The following is a 20550-nucleotide window of genomic DNA, read 5'->3' on the forward strand; positions in this document are numbered from 1 at the left end:
AATCAAATCTTTGTTTCATCAGTCCACAGGACCGTCTTCCAAAATGTAACTGGCTTGTCCAAATGTGCTTTTGCATACCTCAGGCGACTCTGTTTCTGGCATGCTTGCAGAAACGGCTTCTTTCGCATCACTCTCCCATACAGCTTCTCCTTGTGCAACGTGCGCTGTATTGTTGACCGATGCACATTGACACCATCTGCAGCAAGATGATGCTGCAGGTCTTTGGAGGTGGTCTGTGGATTGTCCTTGACTGTTCTCACCATTCTTCTTCTCTGCCTTTCTGATATTTTTCTTGGCCTGCCACTTCTGGGCTTAACAAGAACTGTACCTGTGTTCTTCCATTTCCTTACTATGTTCCTCACAGTGGAAACTGACAGTTTAAATCTCTGAGACAACTTTTTGTATCCTTCCCCTGAACAACTATGTTGAATAATCTTTGTTTTCAGATCATTTGAGAGTTGTTTTAAGGAGCCCATGATGCCACTCTTCATAGGAGATTCAAATAGGGGAACAACTTGCAAGTGGCCACCTTAAATACCTTTTCTCATGATTGGATACACCTGCCTATGAAGATCAAAGCTCAATGAGGTTACAAAACCAATTTAGTGCTTTATTAAGTCAGTAAAAAGTAGTTAGGAGTGTTCAAATCAAGAAATTGCTAAGGGTGCCCATACTTTTGCACCGGTCAAATTTTGTTTAAATGCGGATTGCACATTTTCTGTTAGTACAATAAACCTCATTTCAATCCAGAAATGTTACTCAGTCTATCAGTTATTAGATATATGAAACTGAATATATATATATTTATATATATATATATATATATATATATTTATATATATATATATATATTTATATTTATATATATATATATATATATATATATTTTTTTATATATATTTTTTTTTATATATATATATATATTTATAAAAATATATATATATATATATATATATATATATATATAAAAACATAAATATATTTATTTATAAAAAAAAATACATACACAGTATATACACACCTAGTTCCTATACATAATGCAACTATTAGTTCCACTTATTTCGATGGGGGCCACAAAATAAGGTTCCGCTTCATTCACTTGATTACTGCAATACTAGAACATGCCCATGGGGTGGCGCTGTTTCTGTAAATTAAGACACTCTTCCTGACACCAGTAAAACTGAACGTATGTCTGCAAACACCAGGTAAGGCTGCGTCTGGTATCTCCAGCTTCACCCTCCTCAGTGTTTGTTTTCCAATGCGCACAGTTAGTCTTCATTGCTGCTTTCTTCTAAATACAGCGCCACAACTGTCTACAGGTTTTGTCTGGTATTAGTTAGTCTCCATTGAAATGAATAGGGTTGAGCTATACTGCACATGACCTGTGAACTGGTGTGGTGCTGTTTTGGCATAAAATTAGGACTGCAGTTTTTTTCAGCCTTCATATATGCCTGTCTGGAAAAACGATGGGTATTCAGCATCATACGCATATAGGTGGTTGTATTTGGGTCAGTTCATACTCGGACTGTTTTTTTTTTTTTTTCTTGTCGGTGTATATATATCACAATACTGAAGTGCTGTGCGCACGTTGCTTATTTTTTTTTCCTTGCAGATTTGGGTGCAGGAATAAAAATCTGCAGCATGCAACTGTTTGTGCATTTTTTTCCCCTGCCTTTTGTAGCCCTTGCAGCAAATTATTTCACAAAAAAAATCACATTGCACAAAAACGCACCAAAAAAAGTGTGTGTTTTGATGTGTTTTTCTGCCAGAAGGTGCAAATTTTAATACAGAAAATTTCTGCACCAAATACTCAGTGCTCACATACCCTTAAGTCTATGTTCACATAGGGCTTTTTTGGTAAGTTTTTGCTACGTTTTTTAGCTGCAGATTTGCCTTAGTTTTATGCAAATCCATGCTAATTAAAAGATGTTTTTTACAGTCCCAGCAAAGCCTGAGATTTCTGAAATCTTATGCAAACACACAAACACCTGCAGATTTTTTTTCCTGTTTTGTCAAATACCTGAGTTTTTGCGGCAGATTTCAAAGAATGAGCATGTCAATTATTTGCAGCGTTTTTGCAACGTTTTTTCATTGATACAACCAAGTTTGTAGAAAAAAACACACCAAAACCGCCACTAAAACTCACCCAAAACGCAGATGACTCAAAGGAAATTTCCTGCTACAAGACCGGGTTTTGGTCAGGAAGAAAACTTTCCAAAAAAAGTCCTGTGTGAGCATACCCTTAAGGCTATGTTCACACTAGAAAAATTATTTTTCTTAAGAAATTTCTTAAGAGTGAAGGATTAGTGCACCTGCGTTTTTGCCGCGTTTTCGGTGCGTTTTTGGTGCGTTTTTACAGCTGGTTGCTCCCTGTGTTATTGTGCCAATTATCTATGGCAAATAACGCAAATAGCTGCAGAAAAGAAGTGACATGCTCATTCTTTTTCTTAAGAAAATCTGTGACGCCCTGGGCAAGCCAGGGGTCACAGGTCACAACACCACACGCACCCCACATTCCCTGCAGGCACACCGAAGTCAAAACAGAAATCCTTGTTGCCTTCCTCCAGGAGCTGGTGTCCACACCAGGGGGTGGGCTAGGTGGTTGGCTCCACCCACCGAGGAGTTCACAGCTCTGGAGGCGGGAAAACCAGGCAGTTAGCTCAGGGAAGAGCTAGAGTGAGGAGTGAAGATGAGTGTTAGACTTGAAAGTGAAAGGAAGTGAAGTGAAGTGGTAGAGGAGCCAAAGTAAGAGCAACAGAGAAAGTGACAGCAGAAGCCTGAAGTTAGTCCGGGTGTGTGCCCCGGACTGAGACAGCAAGGTTGGCAGACGGCGGTGACCGTCTGCAGGCGAGACTGGAGGTTGCCGAAAGGACCGTGGGCGGGTGGTGACCCAGCGGTACCGGAGCGGTATACGAAGATTAGTCAGCACCAGGGCAGGGGCCTTTCGGATCACGGCAAGGCTAGGAGTCGCCATAATTTGCCAAATCCGTCAGTGAAGGGGACGACTGTCTCCCAACAACCAAGTCCCGTTTGAAGACAACAGTCCAACCGTAGAGGGGAGACACCGCCAAGGCACCAGTTTCCCAGGGCCAGCGCCTGCGGGCAAGAGTGGAGCTCCTCCGGCTCATATCCAAGCTGGGGAGCGGGTTACCGGTGGGAACCAATCGCTACCAAACAACAACACATAGGTGCAGGGAAGAGACCGTCACCGTCACCTGCAGGGGATATCAGCAGCGCAACCGTCTGAGGGACCCGTCCAACCAGCCGTTTGTTTACCGAGAACTGTGTCGTGTTTACTGGCTGAGTGAGTACCTCAGTGCCGTATGGCACAGCGCTGCCCCTGCACCTCCACAGGCCCCCTACCCGCCTGCCCACCATTCCAACACCCCATCACTGGGCCCCGGGATCACCAATCCCTACCCACGGAGGGGCAACACAACAACTGGCTGCTCCATACCATCACTCCCGGGATCCCCAGCCAGAGCAGCGGTGGTGTACACTTAATCACCACAACCGTGGGTGGCGTCACGGACAATAAACAATCCCCACAACCAAACCCCTTTCACTCACGGGCGAGGAGCGCCGCTATAGTCCCCAGGATCCGGCCCATCGCTTGAGCCACCGAGCAGCAGCAGGCCGCAGCAACCGTGGCAGCCGGACCCGAGCAGTGGGAGAGCGCGGCGTCCCCTCCTCCGCCCGCGACAAATCTACTGAAAGAATTTTCTTAAGAAAAAAACGCAGTGTGCGCACAGCTCATTGTTTTTGCCATAGGTTTTGCTGGGGAATGTCTGCAGAAAGGTTACAAGAATTTCTCAAGAAATTTCTGCAGCAAAAACAGACCAAAAACACAGGTAAAAAACGCAGTGTGAGAACACAGCCTAAGGCTGTGTTCACACGTTGCTTTTTGTCTCCATGCTTTTTTGCTTGCATATTTTAAAAAAAAATCTGCAAGGAAATCCTGATGTCAGTAAAGTCAATGAGAATCCTGAAGTCTTGGGCACACGGTCAGGATTTTTTCCTTGCAGATTTGGTTGCAGAAAAAAATCTGCAGCATGTCAAATCTTTCTGCGTTTTTGACTGTGTTTTCATTCATTGAAAGCAATGAAATAATGCATAAACAAGCAGCAAAACACAGCAAAAAAAGTGTGATTTTCATGCCAGGAGATGCATATTTGGTTTAGAAATTTCTGCAACCAAATCTGCAATGTGTGCACATAGCGTAACAGCATTTCACACCATGCGGCACACCAATATATGTTCACTTTGAGTTTGAGGGATACAAAAAAAACATTTTCAAGTAAAAAGTTCAGGAAAACACCATTATTTTTTGGGAGGTTTTTTTTCCTTGACATTTTAAGTATTTTTTTTAAAGAGTTTTTTGGGGTTTTTTTTAGCCTTTTCATTTTACACTGCTTAGTTTGGAGAGGTTTCCGTCATAATCCGCTTTAAAGAAGTAACGCACGGAAGTCTATAAACCACCTCAATCGGGGAAAAAAACAACAGAAAAAAACAAACCCCCATGAACAGCAAGGTGAATTTCCGACAAACAAATGGGATAAAGTTTTACAACTGTTTTGAACAGGTTTATTTTTTTTTTCATGAAGATTTTGGAGAGGATTTGCTTAAAAAAAAAAAAAAAAAAAAGCAACATGGATTTCCCACTGAAGTGAATAGGAAACGTTTTCCAACTCTTTTGTACCATTTTTTCAGGAAGATTTCAGAGAGGATCTGCTAAAAAATAAAACAAACAAACAAAAACCCAGCAACATTGATTTTTCCCTGAAATTAATAGGTAAAAGAAGTTTTCCAACTCTTTTATACCATTTTCCCTGGAGGATTTTGGAAAGGATCGGATAAAAAAATATAAAAAACTTATGAACAGTAGGTGAATTTGCCACAGAAATGAATGGGAAAAGTTTTTCAACTGTTTTGAACAGTTAATTTTTTTTTTTTTTCAGGAAGATTTTAAAGAGAATTTGCTAAAAAAAAGAAAACAAAAACTTCTCTCCTAAAAAGCTTTTTTTTTCCAGCATTTTGATTTTACATTGCTTAATTTGAAGAGGTTTCCATCAGAATCCGCGTTAAGAAAGTTTATAAACCACTTCAGAGGGGGAAAAACAACTGAAAAAACCCTCATGAACAGCAAGGTGAATTTCCGACAGAAATAAATGGGAAACGTTTTTCAACTGTTTCAAACAGTATTATTTTTTTTTTTTTCAGGAACATTTTGGAGAGTATTTGCAAAAAAAAACCCTCCAACAGCTCATGAACAGCAACATGGATTCCCCACTTAAGTGAATAGGAAAAGTTTTCCAACTCGATTTTCTTTGAATTTTGGAGAGGATCAGCTAAAAAAAAACAAAACAAAAAAAAACCTCCTCCAAAAAGTCAGTGTGAATACTGCCTTTGGGGTATGTTCACACTGAGTTTTAGATAACTTGAACTCTATCACTGATAGTTTGTGCCCCGTATAAGATGTGACACTGTTTTGAACTATTTTTTTATTTCTTTGTTATACATTTGTTATACATAGCAAACAAAAAACCTTAGTATAAAAACTTGATTTTTTTTAGGTTTTTTTCAGTCTGAAAAATTCCCTTCGCAACATTCAATATGAACATAACGCTGGGTTCACACGTTTATTTGGTGCGGGTTTCTAAATTAAATACATTTTCTGCAGCGAAATTCCACTAGTATTTTCCGTGCTGTTAAATAATCTACTTTTTTGGGGGGAAAACACCACTGAAATTTTGGAAATCCTAAAGTGAATCAAGCAGGAAAGGGAAGTAGAAATCTTTTAGCTTTTATTATCTATTCCTTTTAGAATGAAAAGGATTAAAAAAGTCAGTGGAATTTTTAAAAAAAAATACTGTGCAAGAAACCTTCCTTAAAAAAAAAAAGAAAAAAAGAAAGTGTCTGAGATATTTTTCACTCTCCATATGATCTGAGTGTTTAGCCTTACTGGAGTCCGGCATATAATCTGCTCCCCTACCTGTTGGCGTCTTGTCTTCACCTCGAGGTACGAGGAATGATCCTGTAGAACTTGTTTGTGTCGGTGTCACCGCGATCGTCCACCCAATCCCTGACGAGGACAGCAGTTATCAGTCTTCACGGTCACACCTTCCAGTGTCTACAGACCGATGTGTTACTTATTCCAGGACTTCTCGTCAGGGAGGACTCTCAAGGTAAGACTTGGCGGATTTCCATCTTTATATTGGGGGAGTCTAAGACAGTTGGGTCATCCTTGGTGGTGTCTGTATCACCGATGTACGAAAAGAAGAACTTAAGGTTTAATTCTGACGAAGAAAAGTCAAAAAAGTGTGAGCTGAAATTATCACCCAGCCCTGCTCATTGTTCCAAACTGTCCATAAACTTCTCAACCAGAAGAATCCAAAAAGTATTTTTAGAGCACCAACAAAGTGGAGAAAAGCAAACTCTATATATATATAATATATATATATATATATATATATATATATATATATATATATATATATATATATATTTATTTATATACACATTACACATGCTTTATTATTTGTACCACAGCCAGGACAGTCTCCAGGTTTATGGGGATCCAGAGACCCCCTCATCACTTTTGTGTTCTCCTCTTCGACTTCCAAAAAGCTATAACTTTTTTTTTTTTATTTCTAGGTTAAAATTTCTGTATCAGGGATTGTTTGGTTGGTTTTTTTCATTATCAGCTGCTGTTTTTATCGGTAATATTTTAGGGTCATTATGACTTTCTGATCTTTTTGTTTCATTTTTTTTTATTTATTTTTTATTATGAGCTGCTTTTTATTTGTACCATTTTAAGGTCCATGTGACTTTCCGATCTTTATATAATATTATTATTATTATTAATAATAATAATAATGTGTGTGGGTGTTATGACTATGAGCTACTTTTTTTGTTTGTACCATGTTAAGGGTCATATAACTATCTGATCTTTATATATTATTTTTTTATTTATTTTCTTATCATGAGCTACTTTCCTATTTGTACTATTTTTAAGGTCCATATGACTTTCTGATCTTTATATTTTATTATTATTTTTTTTTTTGTTTTTTTATTTGTCTGTGTGTTATGACCTACCTTTTATTATTAGTACCATTTTAAGGTCCATATGACTTTCTGATCTTTATATTTTATTATTATTATTTATATTTTTTATGTTTTTATGTTATGAGCTACTTTTTTATTTGTACCATTTTAAGGTCCATGTGACTTTCTGATCTTTATATAATATTATTATTATTAATAATAATAATGTGTGTGGGTGTTATGACTATGAGCTACTTTTTTTGTTTGTACCATGTTAAGGGTCATATAACTATCTGATCTTTATATATTATTTTTTTATTTATTTTCTTATCATGAGCTACTTTCCTATTTGTACTATTTTTAAGGTCCATATGACTTTCTGATCTTTATATTTTATTATTTTTTTTTTTGTTTTTTTATTTGTCTGTGTGTTATGACCTACCTTTTATTATTAGTACCATTTTAAGGTCCATATGACTTTCTGATCTTTATATTTTATTATTATTATTTATATTTTTTATGTTTTTATGTTATGAGCTACTTTTTTATTTGTACCATTTTAAGGTCCATATGACTTTTTGATCTTTATATTTTATTATTATTAATAATAATATTTTTTTTGGTGTTATGAGCTACTTTTTTTTATTAGTATCATTTTAAGGTCCATATGACTTTCTAATCTTATTTTATTTTATTTTCTGGAGGACGAGATGACCGAAAAACACCAATTCTGCCATTTCTATATTTTTTCCATGTTATTCCATGTCCATATGAAATAAATATATTATTTTATTGTTAATTCAAATAGTTATGCACCAAGTCATAAAGTATTTTTTTCTAATTTAGCTATGTTACTATAAAAGGGTAATATGATCTTGTATTTATTTTTATTTTTTGTACATTGGAAACTGTGATCACTTGAAAGCTTGTACAATGCACTGCAATATTGCGCGTAGTGTAAAATAACTGCTCTATAAAGCTCAGCCACGGGTGTTCAAAGATGGCAGACGTTGGTCTTTAGGAGGCCTCCTCAGATGCTACATGACCATCATTCAACAAACCATTGTGGATAAACAAGTGCAAATAGGGACTTATTTGATATATTTAATAGGGGTGATTGCTCGCCTTTTATAGTTGTCACAAAACCACCAAGGAGTTTATTCTATGCATTTCAAAGTGAACTTCACTTCATCCTCAGGAAAGCATACAGAATAATGATGCAGTTTTTCACTTTACTGCTGGAAATAAAGGAATAGCCAATGTGTAGAAAATGCATAAAGGGTTGTTTATTCTACTCGTTTCGAAGTGATCCTCACTTCTGCCTCAGGAAAGCCACCAAGTTACTTTCAAACATGTAGAATAAACTCCTCGTGGGTTTCTTGAGGACGAAGTCAGGATCACTTCGAAACGCGTATAATCTCCTTTGTGACTTTCCTGAGGAAGAAGTGAGGATCACTTCAAAATACATAGAATAAACTCCTTTGTGACTTTCCTGGGGAAGAAGTCAGGATCACTTTGAAACGCGTAGAATAAACTCCTTCGTGGGTTTCCTGATGAAGAAGTGAGGATCACTTCAAAATACATAGAATAAACTCCTTTGTGACTTTCATGGGGAAGAAGTGAGGATCACTTTGAAACGCGTAGAATAAACTCCTTAATGACTTTCCTGAGGAAGAAGTGAGGATCACTTTGAAACGTGTAGAATAAACTCCTTAATGACTTTCCTGAGGAAGAAGCGAGTATCACTTCGAAACACATAGAATAAATTCCTTAGTAATTTTCCTGAGGAAGAAGTGAAGATCACTTAGAAACAATTAGAATAAACCACCCCTTATGAATTTTCCATACTTGACTATTACTTTATTTCCAGCAGTGCAGTGAAACACGTCACCATTCTGAGTCCTTGGATGACTATGGGTCAGCATCCCACAATCGTATTACCCTGGGACAAGGGGATGTCAATGGGCATCGGAAAGGACTCCTTCCTCCATTTCCAATCTCTTAATTCTCTCTGTGACAATTGACTGAGGCATCTAGGGCTGGTGGGATTAATGCAGATAGACTCAGGCTCCGGCTGACTGTGCACATTCATCCTGGGCAGAATGGGTCCTCTAGGTTCTTGGGGTCTGGCACTTGCTCAGGCCCAATAGGTGCTGGCGCCTGCCATAACCAAAGCCATCCACAGTCTTTTCTTCATTTGGCGCATAGTATCAGTTTGCTGCCCTTATCCTGTATTGAAAGATTCAGATCGGAGCAAAGTGGCTCATTGGTACCCCCAGTCATTCCGCACCCTGCACACATGCCCCTAACTACACCTCCTTCTGGTACATGTACCAGCCTGGATAAGTACAATGATGTAGACTCAGTCTGCGGTTTGATCTATTAGAGTTTGGTTAGTACACACTGTCAGGGTCTGACCTTTTACGAGCATCCCCGGTGATCACGAGACCTAGGAAAGGAGCTTGGTTCTTTTTCCTTTCTTGGCTTCACTTCGCTTTTCCCTGTTGGACCCATTGACATCAGTAAGTTTATTGTCCTCCTGTGCCACGCTTTACAGCTTTTCATCAGTTTCTTGTCAGTCTGGATTTGACTTATGTTGAGTTAGTAATTTCTTGCCCAAAGCAGAAAAGTAAAACTTCTGACTACAGTCACATTGTGATATAGTTACATAGGTTAAGACTTGGGTCCATTAAGTTCACCATTCCTCCACCAGTTCTACATTCTCTGTCACTAGATTGTGTATATGTCGCGGGCGGAGGGGTTGGGAAATCCGCTCGCCTGGGGGTTCGCTGGCGCTCGGGTCCGGTGCTTCTGCTCCTCGGTGGCTCGAGCGTGGGGCCAGACCCGGGGACTCGAGCAGCGCCTCCTCGCCCACGAGTGAAATGGGGAGGTTTGGTGGTGGGATGTCGGTTGTGATGCCACCCACGGGTTGTGGTGATGGTGGGCACCACCGCTGCTGGTGACGGGGGATCCCGGGAGTGATGGCGGAGAGCACCTAAGGTGTTGACCCCTCCGTGGGTAGGGGCTGTTGATTCCGGGGCCCCGGTTGGGGAGTAGAGAGGAGGGATAGGTGCAGGTGCCAATGCGGGGAGGCAGTGTGGACGCGGGTGCGACGTTGCGGTGCAGCGCGGTGCCGGATGGCACTGATGTACTCACTCAGGTAGACAAGAACAGAGTCTCTGGTAAACCAAATGGCTGGATGGACGGAACCCGCAGTCGGCTGCGGTGTCTTCACTCTCCCCGGACGGGTTGATGGTGGCTGTCATTCCCTGCACCTATGTGTAAGTGTTTGACTCCTATGGCTTCCCACGGGTAGTCCGCTCCCTGCCTTGTACGTGTCGGGAGAGCCCGTTTTGCCCACAGGCGCTGGCCCTTGGATCTCTGGCCGTTGGCGGTGGCGCTTATCCGGACGGGTTGGGCGGTTGCCTTCTGACGGGACTTGGTTGGGAATGAACCCCTGAGGTCCAGACCGCAATCAGAGAATTTGACCTTTACGGCGGCTTCCGAGTCTAGTTGGGCTCTGAGTACCCTGCCTTGGTGCTTGGTTTCAATCTGCTCCCCGGTTCGGTACCGGCGGGCCACCGCCCGACCCCGGTCCTACGGTTCCGCTGACTTCCGCCAACTCCTGCAGACGGCCACCACCGTCTGCCGACCTTGCTGATTGTGCCTGGGCTCCGACCCAGACACACACACAGTTTTACTCCTCTCACTTTCACGGTCTACTACCATCTGCTGTCTTTTCCCGCCTCCAGGCCTGTGAACTCCTCGGTGGGTGGGGCCAACCACCTGGCTCCACCCCACCTGGTGTGGACATCAGACCCTGGAGGGAGGCAACAGGGGTTTTGTTTGACCGGTGTTCCTGACCAGGGGAGGGGGTGTGTGTATGTGATGTTATGCTGTAACCCCTGGGATCCAGGGCGTCACATATAACCCACAATGTTTTTGGTTGTGAGAAAAGTCTCCAGCTCTGTTATACATACATATATACTGATATAGTATCTGCCATTACTACCTCTATTAGGACATTCCACAGTCTGACTACTCTAACTGTAAAGAACCCTTTCCTATTTAGCTGCTGGGATCTCCTTTCTTCCACCCGTAATGAGTGCCCCCGGTCCTTAGGAAGGTCTTTGGAAGGAATGTAAGTCCTTTGTATTGACAAATATAAATGAGAACTCCTCTGAGACGTCTTTTTTCTAAGCTAAACAAGCCCATCTCTTCCAACCTCTCATAATACGGGCGGCCTCCATTCCTTGTAATTATCTAGTTGTCACCTTTGAACTGACTGTAACTTCTGAATGTCCTTTCTAAAATGTGGAGCCCAAAACTGGATCCCATATTCCAGATGTAGCCTCAAAAGTGATTTATAGAGGGGTAACAATACGTTGGGATTACAGGATCTAAAATCTTGTTTGCTTTAGCAGCTGCTGCCTGACATTGAGTGCTGCTGCTCAGCTTATTTGTAATGAGAATACCCAAGTCCTTCTCCTGTTCTGTAGTCCCGAGTTTACTTCCATTTAATGTATACGCAGCTATAGGATTACTCCGTCCTAGGTGCATTACTTTACATTTATCAACATTAAATCTCATTTGCCAAGTATCTGCCCATTCTGACATCTTTTTCAGATTGTTTTGTAATATTGTATTATAAAGCTCAGTTAAAAAAAAGATTACTAAGAAGTTATCCTAAGATTGATCCTTGTGGTCTCCACTGCTGCCAGTGTAGATCCTTGTGGTCCCCACTGCTGCCAGTGTAGATCCTTGTGGTCCCCACTGCTCCCGGTACAGATCCTTGTGGTCCCCACTGCTGCCAGTGTAGATCCTTATGGTCCCCATTGCTCCCAGTACAGATCCTTGTGGTCTCCACTGCTCCCGGTACAGATCCTTGTGGTCCCCACTGCTCCCGGTACAGATCCTTGTGGTCCCCACTGCTCCCGGTACAGATCCTTGTGGTCCCCACTGCTCCCGGTACAGATCCTTGTGGTCCCCACTGCTCCCGGTACAGATCCTTGTGGTCCCCACTGCTCCCGGTACAGATCCTTGTGGTCCCCACTGCTCCCGGTACAGATGCTTGTGGTCCCCACTGCTCCCGGTACAGATCCTTGTGGTCCCCACTGCTCCCGGTACAGGTCCTTGTGGTCCCCACTGCTCCAGGTACAGATCCTTGTGGTCCCCACTGCTCCCGGTACAGATCCTTGTGGTCTCCACTGCTCCTGGTGCAGAGCCTTTTGGTCCCCATTGCTCCCAGTACAGATCCTTGTGGTTCCCACTGCTCCCAGTACAGATCCTTGTGGTCCCCACTGCTTTCGGTACAGATCCTTCTGGTCTTTATTGCTCACAGTACAGATCCTTGAGGTCCCCATTGCTCTGTGTAGATCCCAGTGGTCTCCACTGCTCTCGGTACAGATCCTTGTGTTCCCCATTGCACTCAATACAGATCCTTGTGGTCCCCATTCCTCCCAGTACAGATCATTGTGGTCCCCATTCCACCCAGTACAGATCATTGTGGTCCCCATTCCACCCAGTACGGATCCTTGTGGTCCCAATTCCTCCCAGTACAGATCCTTAATTCGTTTTTTTGTGCCTATAGTTCCCCACATTATACAAGATGCAGAATCATGATCATCAGGAGCTGTAGTTCCTCATTTTCTTCTGGTCACCACCTGTCATATGTATAATAAGGTCATGTGTAAAGTGCAATTTCTTGTGTTCTGATGGCTGGGATAATTGAGGAAGCTCCAGGTTTTGGAGCATTTTGCTATCATATAAAGAGCATTCTTCCCACATTTCCAAGGAAATATTTGCAGTAGACAAATGCCCCCTTACTTAAGCCATATTCCACTTATCCCATTCTCACCTCCATGGGTGAAGAAATTTACAAGATTTTGGACAGGTATGACAGGTCCTGGGAGGTTTTCTGACTCCACAGCAGACAAGGAGGTGCTACCTTTTTGGAATTATGGATTAATGAACGAGGACCACTTAATCAGGAAGGGTGAAATAAGTATGCTCAATTTTGCCTAGCATGCATGTGATAGGGAATAATCAGCTACTGGACATATGTTACCTCTAAGCAACTCTGTAGCCAGCTTATTTTCCCTGAGAAACAAAGGATTGGGCATGCTGAATTCCATCAGCCCAATCCCTTTATCTGCTATCAGGGTAAAGTATGAATAAATGGTTGGTGTGAGAGAATACAATCAGTTTTGTTTTTATAGAAACCATCTTGACTTATAACTGATGTCATAGGGCTCAGGTAACACTGATGAAGAGGACGTTTCTCATTTCTACACACACCCCTGTGGCTCTTATTGGTGCATAGTTATTTCTTTGTTTGGGGTACTATATAAACTGATCACATGATGCAATAAATCAGAAACTTTCAGTACACCACAGATGGTGTGCGCTGTATTGATTTCCCAAGTGCTTGTAAAAAAAATCTTTTTAATTTGGAGATCCAATGGCATGGAAAGCGTATATTTAGCTCACAGTTGGCCAGTCGGGAAAACAGCTGCAGGTTTAGCTGACATTTCTCTAAAATGTATGGCCACCTTTAAAAACATGTTGTATAACCAGGCTGCGTGGAGGAATGCCTCTGGATGAGGAAGCCGGCGGTCACTGACAGCCGCTCCTTTGTCTTCTTCAGTAAGTGATCTCTGATATGAATATGCATAGAAGCGCTCAACCATTGGCGCCTGGAGCTCAGAAATGTGTAAGATATATGGGCATTAGTATAATGAAGACCTGATAGTATGTTATAGTTAAAGGGAAGAATAATGTTTTACTTTGCAAAGTTTTTTTTAATATATACTCTTATAAAATTTTATCGGCTGCCAAATTCCTGAATTTTCCCTGCCAACTCACCCTTGTTCAGATCACCTATCTGTATCTGCAGAATCATGGTCATCAGGAGCTGTAATCAATGATCTTCAGTGTATACAGTTAGATCTAGAAATATTTGGGCAGTGACACAAGTTTTGGAATTTTTGGCTGTTCATCAAAACATATTCCAGATACAGTTGTATAATAAATCTCGTCTTAAAGGGCCGACTCAGCTTTAATTTGAGGGTATTCACATCCTAACTGGAGTAAGAGTTTAAGAATTACAGCTCTTTAATATGAAGCTAACTCTTTTTCATGGAACTAAAAGTAATTGAACAATTATTTGACATGCTTTAGTAGGCTGCATTCCCTTGTTAATCCATAATCGATTAAGCAGGTAAAAGGTCTGGAGCTGATTCCGGGTGTGGTATTTACATTTGGAAGCTGTTTGTCACGCTGTACTGAGGAGACACTGAAGCTGACTAGAGTGTAGTCTCAGGGAGTAGTTAGCAGACAAACCACTAGGGGGCGATAGGGTAATAAACAAGCCTGGAATAATGCAACGCTGACCCGAAGAGAAGCACTGAAGCCCACAACAGTGACCAGTAAACTGGCAAGCCTGCTAGAGGGCAGTAGAGTAGTCAGCAAGCCGGGTCTGCAACAGGAGGTCTCATCAAAAGTACAAGAGAAGGCAAAGCATGGTCAGATGATAGGCAAAAGGTCAGGAGGCAGGAAATCCAACAAACAGGAGCGGGGAAACTGGGGATGAGAACTGGAATGGGACATAGGTCAGATGTCAGGCAATAGGCAAAGGGACGAATGAACAGAGGTGGAGACCAGAACAAGTCGGGAGACATAGATCAGGTAGGTTCAGGCGGGAGACAGAGGTCAGATTGGGTCGGGGGGGAGACGGAGGTCAGAACATGACAGGACAGAACACAGGTCACTCACAGCAACGTAACACAGCTGAGCCGAAAATACCACTGGTGAAGCACAGGTGGTGCAGCGCCAGGATATAGCGGCCAGTCAATCAGAGCGAGGCAGCAAGGATTAACCCCTCATGACCTGGAACCTTGAAAAGGAGTACCAGCAATGACTCAGCGACGGCAGAGCCAGGCCTGGATCATGACACTGTTGCTCTGAACCCATAACATGCGGTAAAAGAAGCTCTCAATGGAGGAGAAGAACATCATTAGGCTGAAAAAAATAGAAGAAATCAGAGAGATATGAGAAATGTTAGGTCAAATCAACTGTTTGGTACATTCTGGTGAGCTTGGGAACTCATAAAGACCTGGACGTCCCTGTAAGACAACAGTGGTGGATGATCACAGAATCCTTTCAATGACGAAGAAAAAACAACAACCACCAAAGAGAAGAACACACTCTACGAAAACAGGGTTTCTCTATCTAAGTCCACCATAAAGAGAAGACTTCATGAGAGCAAATACAGAGGGGTCACCACAAGGTCCAAACCATTAATCAGCCTGAAAATAGAAAGGCCGGATTAGACGTTGCCAAAAATCATCTAAAGAAGCTGCCAAGTTATAGAGAAGCTTCTGTGTACGGATGAAACTAAGATCAACCTGCACCGGAAGAACAAAGAATGGAGAAAGCTTGGGATAAGGCATGATCCAGAGCACAGCACATTCCCTGTAACAACAGGCGGTATTCTGGTCCCTCACCCGGGGTAATGGTCTGTGTCACTTTCTTCTGCACTATTCTTAGTTCTCCTTGGACTTCTCAGTATAGAACACGGGAGTCCGCTCCCAAACTATGGGTGGGAGCCTTGCCCGCAGACGCTGACCCGTGGGATCTAAAGGGGCCCTGGCGGATGCCCTATCCCCCGCATTGGGCTGCTGGTCTGCTTTTGGGACTTTGGGTGGGACAGAACCTGTAATCCTGTCCTCAACTGGTTAATTAACAAAGTAGGTGGTTCCGATCTCTGCTTCAGGGTCCAGGTACCCCCTCTGTGCACGGTTTCGGTTCTCCGGTGTTGGTTCCGGCGGGCTCCTACCCTGTCCCGGTCCACCTCGGATCTCCAGTAGCCGTCTTCCTGTCTCCTAACAGACACGGACCACCGTCTGCCACCTAGCCAGCACGCCGGGGCTCCAACCCCGACGCCTTTCCTCTCTGGCTTCACTTGAACTTGACTTTCTCCTCTCTCCTCCAACTCAGCTCAACTAAACTTCAAACAGAAAACTGCACTTTTCCCGCCCCGGGTTCTCTAGACCTCTAGGTGGGCGTTTCCTTTCTGCCTGGTCCTGGCCACTGGTGTGCCTTTCCTACCCTGGGGGGGGTGACTAGGGTTTTATTGGCTTTGGTGTAGCCCTGTGAGGGAAGGTGTTGTGCGGGGGGCCTATTGTGTGTGTGACCACCTGGCGGCGCCAGGGTGTCACACTGACACGTGGCACACACCACTAGCACACTGACACATGGCACGCACCACTAGCACACTGGACACATGGCACACCCCACTAGCACACTGGACACATAGTACACCCCACTAGCACACTGACACATGGAATACAGCACTAGTACACTGGACACATGGCACGCACCACTAGCACACTGGACACATGGCACGCACCACTAGCACACTGACACATGGCACGCACCACTAGCACACTGGACACATGGCACGCACCACTAGCACACTGACACATGGCACGCACCACTAGCACACTGACACATGGCACGCACCACTAGCACACTGACACATGGCACGCACCACTAGTACACTGGACACAACCTGCAAATACATCACTAGTATACTGGACACATGGCACACCCCACTAGCACACTGGACACATGGAATATACCACTAGCACACTGGACACATGGAATACACCACTAGCACACTGGCACATGGCACGCACCACTAGCACACTGACACATGGCACGCACCACTAGTACACTGGACACAACCTGCAAATACATCAGTATAATGTTTAAACCCGATAGAGAACCCAATGATGTGCACCAGCCTTTTTGATGAGCCCATTCCCTCCGAGGTGAGGGCTGATAGAATATAGAGGACGTCATAGTTTCCACCGCAATGTCAGGGATCTATTGTCTCATCCTCTGCCAGCGAGACACCCACAAGGCATTTCTACCAACCAGTATTTCTCGTTGTGCCTGTAAAGATTGTGAACAAAGTTCATTTTCTCCATTCTTCGTATAAAAATAACCAGTAAAACATGAGCGAAAGCAAATAACGTGACAGATGAAGCGTCCGGATGGACGTGGACAAAGCAAACACATGTCGCAATAGATGGAAACTGCTGGGCGAGAGCAGAATTTATAGATTTTACCCAACCTACTAATATCAAGATCTGCCAATGTGCAGGTGTAGCAGAGCCGAACTTGTCATCTATATCGGTAAATCTCCTCCTAAACGCAATGGTTTACAGTAAGGTTATAATTATTAAAAACTCTAAATCTACCAGATCTGATGAGGCTGGAGTATTGACTATGAAAATTCATATCTCAATAATTCTATTATAGTTTCTGAGTTTTCATGTCTGATATTAAAATGAGAAGTCTAGCTTTTCTCTATATGGTAAAGTGTTTTTTTGGGGGGTGGGGGCACTTAAAAATAATGGTAAAGACATTTGAAATAGATTTTCAAAGTAAGAACACCAGCCTCCTGAACTCATCAAGACTCCGATCTGCAAAAACCCATCTAGGTGAAAACAAAATGAACTGCCAACTCATTGAGCGATCAGATTACAGCTGCTTATTGAACTCTACAAAGATAGTGTGGGGTAGGAGGGGAAGGCAGAAAGAAACAGTAGTGCTGATTATTTCTAGTAAGTGTTTTATCTCACCCCAGAGCTGGAGTCACAGCTACACTGCTCAGTACTGCTATATCAGTTGCTGCTGATTCTGAACATGAGATAAATAGAGACAGCAAGAATCCCTCATGTCTGTGTGTGCTGCGTATGGGAGACATCATAGCAACCAGTCTCCACCCACCAGCTCAGAGACAGAAGAGCAGGAATCCCTCATGTCTGTGTGTGCTGCGTATGGGAGACATCATAGCAGCCAGTCTCCACCCACCAGCTCAGAGACAGAAGAGCAGGAATTCCTCATCTCTGTGTGTGCTGTGTATAGGAGACATTATAGCATCTAGTCTCTACCCACCAGCTCAGAGACAGAAGAGCAGGAATCCCTCATCTCTGTGTGTGCTGTGTATAGGAGACATTATAGCATCTAGTCTCTACCCACCAGCTCAGAGACAGAAGAGCAAGAACCCCTCATCTGTGTGTGTGTGGTGTATAGGAGACATCATAGCAGCCAGTCTCCTTCCACTAGCTCAGAGACAGAAGAGCAGGAATCCCTCATGTTTGTGTGTGCTGTGTATGGAAGACATCATAGCATCTAGTCTACACTCACCACCTCAGAGACGGGAGAGTAGGAATCCATCATGTCTGTGTCTGCTGTATATGGGAGACTTCATAGCAGCTAGTTTCCACCGACCAGCTCAGAGACAGGAGAGCAGGAATCCCTGGTGTCTGCTGTATATGGGAGACTTCATAGCAGCTAGTTTCCACCGACCAGCTCAGAGACAGGAGAGCAGGAATCCCTGGTGTCTGCTGTATATGGGAGACTTCATAGCAGCTAGTTTCCACCGACCAGCTCAGAGACAGGAGAGCAGGAATCCCTGGTGTGTGCTGTGTATGGGAGACATCATAGCAGCTAGTCTGCACCTACCAGATCAGAGACAGTAGATCAGGAATCCCTCATGTCTTTGTGTACAGTATATAGGAGACATCATAGCAGCGAGTCTCCACCTACCAGCTCAGAGACAGTAGATCAGGAATCTCTCATGTATGTGTGTGCTGTGTACGGAGACATCAGTGCATTTACTTATCTCCAACCACCAGCTCAGAGTCAACTGAAAATTAGAAATGGAGCCTGCGGAGGCGAAAAATAATTATGTCATATAATGGAGATGGGCTGCAATACCCAGGAGGCAAAACCACAGTGTATGGAGCCAGGTTTCTCCAGTGTGTGGTGCATAAAGCCGGCATGAAGCTTACTGGCCCCTCCAAGTAGACCACCAAGTAATGAGTTTGCCCCATTTGCACCTGCTGGTGTTTGTGCAGACAACATGGTGATTTGTCCTAGGGTCTCTCTTGAATATTATGTTATAAATGTAGACATACTGCATTATGCAATTTCACATTTCAATCATTTTTGAGAGACAGAATGTTTCATTGTAAAAGGAAAAAACAATAGTAACTGTTTTGAGTAATTGTTGGTAATCCGCGGAATTCCGTTTAATTTCAAATTAGCAGCATGAGTAATGATTGGACAATTAGCGAAGATACAGAAACGCTAGACGACGAAGAGCTTCCCTACAGCGATGATGAGACGGACAACGAGTTGGACAGTCCATCGTCTCTTCCGGACGGAAGTGGGATCGACTTGTGTAAACCGCAAGATCGGACGATCAAAGGTGAGTGTGCTCCATTATGTTGATGTCATAGGAAACAATCAGCAAGTTGGTAATCGGACACTGTCCTGACAGCTCCGATAATGTAGGGGGACAGTTCTCTGTGAATAGGACACTGAACAAGCATTAGAATAATTAATGTACTGTAATGTATGTACACAGTGACTGCACCAGCAGAATAGTGAGTGCAGCTCTGGAGTATAATACAGGATGTAACTCAGGATCAGTACAGGATAAGTAATGTAATGTATGTACACAGTGACTGCACCAGCAGAATAGTGAGTGCAGCTCTGGAGTATAATACAGAATGTAACTCAGGACCAGTACAGGATAAGTAATGTAATGTATATACACAGTGACTGCACCAGCAGAGTAGTGAGTGCAGCTCTGGAGTATAATACAGGATGTAACTCAGGATCAGTACAGGATAAGTAATGTAATGTATATACACAGTGACTGCACCAGCAGAATAGTGAGTGCAGCTCTGGAGTATAATACAGGATAAGTAATGTAATGTATGTACACAGTGACTGCACCAGCAGAATAGTGAGTGCAGCTCTGGAGTATAATACAGAATGTAACTCAGGACCAGTACAGGATAAGTAATGTAATGTATATACACAGTGACTGCACCAGCAGAGTAGTGAGTGCAGCTCTGGAGTATAATACAGGATGTAACTCAGGATCAGTACAGGATAAGTAATGTAATGTATATACACAGTGACTGCACCAGCAGAATAGTGAGTGCAGCTCTGGAGTATAATACAGGATAAGTAATGTAATGTATGTACACAGTGACTGCACCAGCAGAATAGTGAGTGCAGCTCTGGAGTAGAATACAGAATCAGTAATGTAATGTATGTACACAGTGACTGCACCAGCAGAATAGTGAGTGCAGCTCTGGAGTATAATACAGGAGGTAACTCAGGATCAGTACAGGATCAGTAATGTAAGGTATGTACACAGTGACTGCACCAGCAGAATAGTGAGTGCAGCTCTGGAGTATAATACAGGATGTAACTCAGGATCAATACAGGATAAGTAATGTAATAAATGTACACAGTGACTGCACCATCAGAATAGTAAGTGCAGCTCTGAAGTATAATACAGGATGTAACTCAGGATCAGTATATTATAAGTAATGTATGTACACAGTGACTGCACCAGCAGAATAGTGAGTACAGCTCTGGAGTATAATACAGGATGTAACTCAGGATCAGTACAGG

General features: G+C 42.9%; 1 protein-coding gene and 1 long non-coding RNA gene across 2 annotated transcripts in view; one reads left to right on the forward strand and one right to left on the reverse strand.

Annotated features, from left to right (window-relative positions):
* Window positions 1-6017, reverse strand: part of LOC142256428 (uncharacterized) — a 104316-nt gene extending 98299 nt beyond the window's left edge. The window contains exon 1 of the long non-coding RNA XR_012727524.1: window positions 5993-6017. This is a non-coding gene — a long non-coding RNA (uncharacterized LOC142256428). The remainder of the gene's footprint in view (window positions 1-5992) is intronic.
* Window positions 6018-6170: 153 nt separating this feature from the next.
* The window catches only part of LOC142256432 (phospholipid-transporting ATPase IC-like), a 165482-nt gene continuing 151102 nt past the window's right edge, over window positions 6171-20550 (forward strand). The window contains exons 1-2 of the mRNA XM_075328118.1: window positions 6171-6185; window positions 19164-19327. Of these exons, the coding sequence (XP_075184233.1) occupies window positions 19168-19327 (160 nt within the window). The 5' untranslated portion in view covers window positions 6171-6185; window positions 19164-19167. The remainder of the gene's footprint in view (window positions 6186-19163; window positions 19328-20550) is intronic.

The sequence above is a fragment of the Anomaloglossus baeobatrachus genome, chromosome 1, assembly GCF_048569485.1.
Source record: "Anomaloglossus baeobatrachus isolate aAnoBae1 chromosome 1, aAnoBae1.hap1, whole genome shotgun sequence".
In the NCBI taxonomy this organism is placed as follows: domain Eukaryota; kingdom Metazoa; phylum Chordata; class Amphibia; order Anura; family Aromobatidae; genus Anomaloglossus; species Anomaloglossus baeobatrachus.